Raw genomic sequence first — 6,000 nt, 5'->3', positions numbered from 1 at the left:
TGGTAGGTTGAATAAAAGACGGGTATAGTCGATGGACTCAAGTATTTTGTTAAAAAAATGTAAGTTGATTAACTTTTTTTAACAAGAAACTAAAGGAAGAAGATAAAGAATTAGTCGGTACACCTAAAACTAAGTTAATGCAAACCAATATGGTAGGAATGTGGGGGTCATAAATCAAATTACTTATTATATATTGCACTTTAATTAATTCCATCTAACTAAATTGGAATACTCATTAATTCTCATTAAATTTTGAAACGAAATCTGTGGAGCTCCAAATATGATACAAATTTGTCACACTTAGCTTAATCATATATAATATATATAATTAACTTGGTATTCGATACACACTCTAACAAAAGTGCAACAAAACACACATGATACTTTTTGGAGTCATTATTTATTTAGTTTTCCTTCATCATCCATCAGTTTTGTGAAGGACAGCCTCGTTTATATGTATCGCAAGCTGGGGCTGATGGGGAATAGCATGATTTTATTGGGTAGCGAATGCAATCGTACGTGAACTGGCCGCGAGGTCCTGAATCAATAAAATAAATTTAGTATTACAATTCAGACTTAAAATGCTAATGAATTTTGAATTAGACGATAGCATTCCAATTCTATAATTATATCCAAACACTTTTTTATGTGTTGTTTGACATATTGCAATTCATTTTGTAATTATTTGTAAATATTATGATTCATTTTATCTTATATATTTTTTCAAAAAACCATATTATAATAATAGAGCAAAGGTAAGTGGTAGAAAGAAGAGTGAATGGTGTAAAATGAGTCAACTTTGGAGTCGTTCACAAATGTTAGGTGGTGGAGACCAAATCAATTAAATTATATTTATTTTATTTTAGTCTCAAGTTTTGTATCAAACAATATGTTTTATAAAGGTTGATCCGTCCAATTTTCCCATTTAATATAACCTAACTTTCATGGCTATCTATCACGTACGTCATGCATTTATGTAGGGCTGAATTTATATAGAAAGTATCTTTGTAATTTATATTTTGTTTAAAATAATATTTTTTTTAAAATGATATCTATTCGAAAGGGAGGAAGAATAGTAAACACGTGTGTATGTATCTATATATCTATATATATATATATATATATATCAACTAGAATAACACATACACCCTTAACATCCTTAACACCCTTAACGTACTCATCACATCTTAAATTCAAAAGTGATGCATTAATCTAAAATACAATACAAAAATAAATTTATTGTAGAAAATAATATGTTGAAAAAAAATAACAGGTTAAAACGAAAACCTTTCGATTCATATTTTTCTTAAATCAAAATAGAGACAAATTAATGTTTTCTTGGTTGAAAAACTGTCATAAAATTAAAAAAATTAATAATAATAATAAAAAATAAAACTTTTTTTAAATCACCGATCCAGTCTAGATATTTCTGAGTGAGATTCTCAAGAACAACCAACAACAAAAAATAATAATAAAATGTATATATGGAAAAGTATCTAAATATTTCCAATAATCTCAACATGTATGTTATGCATTGATTACAATACACATCTTAGCTTATCTTGTGTCTAATATTAAAAAAAAACAAAACAAAACAAAAATATAAAAATATAAAACAAAAATAAAGGAACAAAACGTGTTCGTCACAGGTGACACTTATCTTATTACCCCAAGTCACTAGATACTTTAGATTCAAAAAATGAGTGCAGTCTACACACACAAATAATTAAGTATTATTAACCAAAGAAAAATATAGAAAAAATAATGTGAGAAAAAAATATTTGAAATTATTTTTTAAAGAAAACTCCTGACTGGGACCTCATTAAAATTGATGTAGCCTATTGGGTATGCATTGACTAAAATACATATTGAATCTTGGGAATTTAATATAGTGGTAGATAATGTGAATAAAAATATATAGAACTAATTAAAAAACACAAAAACAAAAACGTGATCATTATAATTTAACACATCAAATTGACCAAAAATCAGTTATTCATAAATAGATGAAGAATCATAATCTTAATTCTTAATCCCAATCCCTCTAACTTGGCAAGAGTTCAAGAATCTTTGTAGAGTACTGTAGTGCAAAATATGGAAGTACTTGAGGCCAAGGATCTTCTTGAAGCTCAATCTCACGTATGGAACCAAATCTTTATCTTCACAAAATCCATGGCTCTCAAATGTGCAGTTCAACTCGGCATACCCGACGCCATCGACCGTCATGGCCCCAACCCCATGCCCCTTTCTCGACTTGTTTCCGCCCTCGAACTCCCTCTCGAAAAGACTCCTTACATATATCGCTTAATGCGTGTATTAGTCCACTCTGGCTTCTTCCTAACACAAAAATTGAGTGAACAAAATGATGAAGATCAAGAAGAAGAAGAAGAAGAAGATCATGGATATGTGTTGACCAATTCATCTCGTCTTCTTGTTAAAACCAACCCCTTGACTCTAGCTCCTTTCTTGTTTTCTACTCTCACACCACCTCTATTGGATTCGTGGAGCTCCCTCCCAGCTTGGTTGCAAAGTGAGGATCAAACGCCACCGTTTGAAAGCGCTCACGGAGTGTCGTTTTGGGAGTACATGGGGAGTAATAAGTCGTCGGAGGGTGCTGCTGTTTTCGATGCATCATTGGCAAGTGATGCAAAGTTTGTGGTTAGTGTTTTGATGGAGAAATGTAAAGGTGTGTTTGATGGAGTTGGATCGTTGGTAGATGTTGGTGGTGGGACTGGAAATGTGACCAAATGCATTGCTCAAGCTTTTCCTGAAATGGAATGTACTGTGTTTGATCTTCCAAAAGTTGTGGCTGATTTGAAAGCGGAAGGGAACTTGAAATTTGTTGGAGGGGATATGTTTAAATCTATTCCTCCTGCTGATGCACTTCTATTGAAGGTAAAACCTTAAATCTTTTTCTTTTCTTTTTTCTTTTCTTTTCTTTTCTTTTTTTTTTTTTTAATTTTTAAGTTCTCTCATAGTAAATTAATTAACGAGATAATATACATAGGTTAAAATTTTAGTCTATGTTTTTCTTATAAAGTTTAATGTGAATAATGCTTATATATTTGCACATATGGATCATCAAAACATTAGTGGGTACTACATGACTGGAGCGATGAAGAATGTGTGAAGATTTTGAAGAAATGCAAAGAAGCAATCAATAGGAATGAGAAGAAAGGAAAAGTAATGGTAATTGATATGGTGGTGGGCAATAACAAAACAGATGCTTCCATTGAAACTCAACTGTTCTTTGATATGATGGTGATGCTAATGGTTGGTGGAAAAGAGAGAGATGAAAAAGAATGGGCTCATCTTATTATAGAAGCTGGATTTAGTGGCTATAACATATTTCCAATTTTGGGTTTAAGGTCTCTTATTGAAATTTATCCTTAAACAATTAATTACATGTCTAAGCTCAGATCAAATTTATTATTATTATGGTTAAATAAGAGCTATATTTAGAGTTAATTGTGTTGTAGTGTGAAAATTGAAAACATTTTCGATGTAAGGAAAGAGATGATATTTAAAGTATGTCACAGTTTGTCAACATATTGTTACGTGGTTTTTATTAGATATTAAGTACTTTGTAATTTTTATTTGATAATTGTCATGTGATCGCTATTAGATTGATATATTATCGTTATTTGATTGCTATGTGAGATTTTATTATATATTCACTATTTTGTGATTGTTATCTAATTAGTATCTTATTACTGTGACAAAAAGAGTAATCGAATGACAAAAGAAAGCAATATGACAAAAAGAGTAATCAAATGGCAAAATAAAGCTAATCAGATGGTGATTCGACAATCAAGCAATATAAAAGAAATTATTATGACAAAAAAGATAATAAAATATAGAAGGTAACCAGATGATAATCAGACAGTAATCAAATGTCTATCTCAGTATTTTGTTAATGTGGTTGAGCTTCCTATGGTCGTTTTTCAAAGTGGTAATGAGATGATCAACATGTTTTTTGATAAAAGATACGATTGGGTTAGTAGGTGCATCAGTACATCTCTACTAGGTGGGCACTCCCTTAGCATCATCATTTTTCGATCCCACTTCATTAATATAGTAGAAAATGGTACAGGAAGCAAGGAGGAAAAACAAAAAGGGCTAGAGGAAAGCCACCAAACAAAGTCAAATATTAATTGAAAACAGTAAGATTTAATGCAATGGAGCTTGCCGAGTAGTCTTTAAAGATGTTTGATCTGTTGATTTAGTGACCAATGGGGCTTTTATGTCTTACTAAAGATCAGGGGCAGCCTTGAGAAATACAAGGTGGTCAAAGCTTATTTGTAAATTCGCAAATTTCATGTTAAACACAATTTTTAAAACTTTGTAAACTACTCACTAGAACAAATATAGGCTTTAATGTCGCTTGGGAAAAATGAAAAAAGACCATTGGTGTCGGTTTTGAAAAAGCGGATCTTTAATGTCGGTTTTCCACCGACATTAAGACAAAGCTTTAATGTCGGTTTTAAAACGACATTAAAGGTCCGCCATTTTGAGAACCGACATTAAAGGTCCATTTAAATTTTAATTTTTAATATTTTTATTTTGTGAAAAAATAGACACTTTAATGTCGGTTTTCCACCGACATTAAAGGTCCATTTAATTTTTTTTAATAATTTTTTTCGTGAATTCTCTCTCTTACTTTACCTTTTCGACCTAGCTATTCGATTCCAAATCTCGACCCTCGTCTTCTCCGAACTTCCTTCATTTCTTCTCCGAATCTCCTTCATTTCTTCTCCGATCGACGCCACAATTTTAATCGACGCCGCCATTCTATCGCCGCCACCATTTCTATCGCCGCCACCATTCCGATCGATTGTTGTTCTGTTCGCCCACCCTTGGAATCAAATTCGGCCGCATTTCTCTCCTTCTAAAGAAATTCATCCGGTCGTCCTCGTTCACAGCAATTGTGTTCACAGCAACCGCGTTCACAGCAACCAGGTTTTTTGAAACTCATCCGCTCGTCCGCATTCACATCAACCAGCAACCAGGTTCGCCCACCCTTGGAATCAAATTCGTCCGCGTTCACAAAATACATCTTCTCACGGTAAAATTTCCATCTTCTTTCATTTGGGGTTTTTAGCATGTTTTTTGATTTCGATTTAGATTATGGATTCTTAGACAAGGGAAAGTTGTCAAGGCATATAGAATACGAGTAGTTTTCTGTTCATGCATATATTTTACTATTTTGGCATATGATGCGGTCACACATCAATTCTGCTGCAAAACCCAAAAAATTGGAACATAATTGTATTGATGCTTTGATTAATTTCACTGTCTTCTAGTTTTATTAACTTAACACATCAGGTATATACAACATAGAGTTGAAGTCGGTCGCTATATACAAATCCTAGGAATGATGGATTGTTATGAAAAGAAAGGGAAAAAAATAATAGAATCTGTTGGAATGGCTAGATTAGAAACTAGGAAGAGAGTCTAAATTTTGTCTGGTTGCATGGAAGATTTGTGTTGCGGGCTTTATTGGGAGGATCGAGAAATTTGATTAAGGGAATTTGGAGCCCTGAAGTTGCAAAAATCTCATCTTTCCGGCAGCCCATTTTTGGTTATTGGGAAAAGAAATGTGAAGGATGATGGTGTTGTGTGGGTTTTGTTTGCTTTGATTCCAACTTTTATGGAGTTCTGCATTTGATTTTCAATTACAATTAATCATGGGTGGTTTAATGGAATTTGCTGTTGATGTTAAGTTCTTAAATTCAGTAGTCTGGGTATAATAATCACTAGAACAAAAGCTTTAGATCATTCTGATGATGTTGGTCTTGTCTATAGGAGAAATTTTAGGCTAAATTTCTCACACTGCTTTAGGGATAGATGAATTTTTATGTTTGATTTGTTGAAAGTTTTTCTTTTTGAATGGTAATTTACATTTACACTTTCTAGCATGACTGGTCTTTAATACTTTTGAATATTTGATCAAGGTTTGAATGATTCCATGGTTTCATTCTTGCTTGAAAGAGTAGGTTT

At 32.4% G+C, this 6,000-nt stretch overlaps 1 protein-coding gene across 1 annotated transcript; it reads left to right on the top strand.

Annotated features, from left to right (window-relative positions):
- The first annotated feature begins 1,976 nt into the window (after positions 1-1,976).
- LOC103504352 (probable O-methyltransferase 3) lies at positions 1,977-3,603 on the top strand. Its single transcript, XM_051085261.1, has 2 exons — positions 1,977-2,895; positions 3,094-3,603. Exons 1-2 carry the CDS (start codon positions 2,095-2,097, stop codon positions 3,391-3,393), a joined length of 1,101 nt encoding a protein of 366 aa, XP_050941218.1. The 5' UTR covers positions 1,977-2,094; the 3' UTR covers positions 3,394-3,603.
- Positions 3,604-6,000: the final 2,397 nt, after the last annotated feature.

This window comes from Cucumis melo, chromosome 1 (genome assembly GCF_025177605.1).
Source record: "Cucumis melo cultivar AY chromosome 1, USDA_Cmelo_AY_1.0, whole genome shotgun sequence".
Taxonomy (NCBI): domain Eukaryota; kingdom Viridiplantae; phylum Streptophyta; class Magnoliopsida; order Cucurbitales; family Cucurbitaceae; genus Cucumis; species Cucumis melo.
The sequence above is the reverse complement of the archived record's forward strand: the minus strand, read 5'-3'. Positions and strand labels throughout refer to the sequence as shown.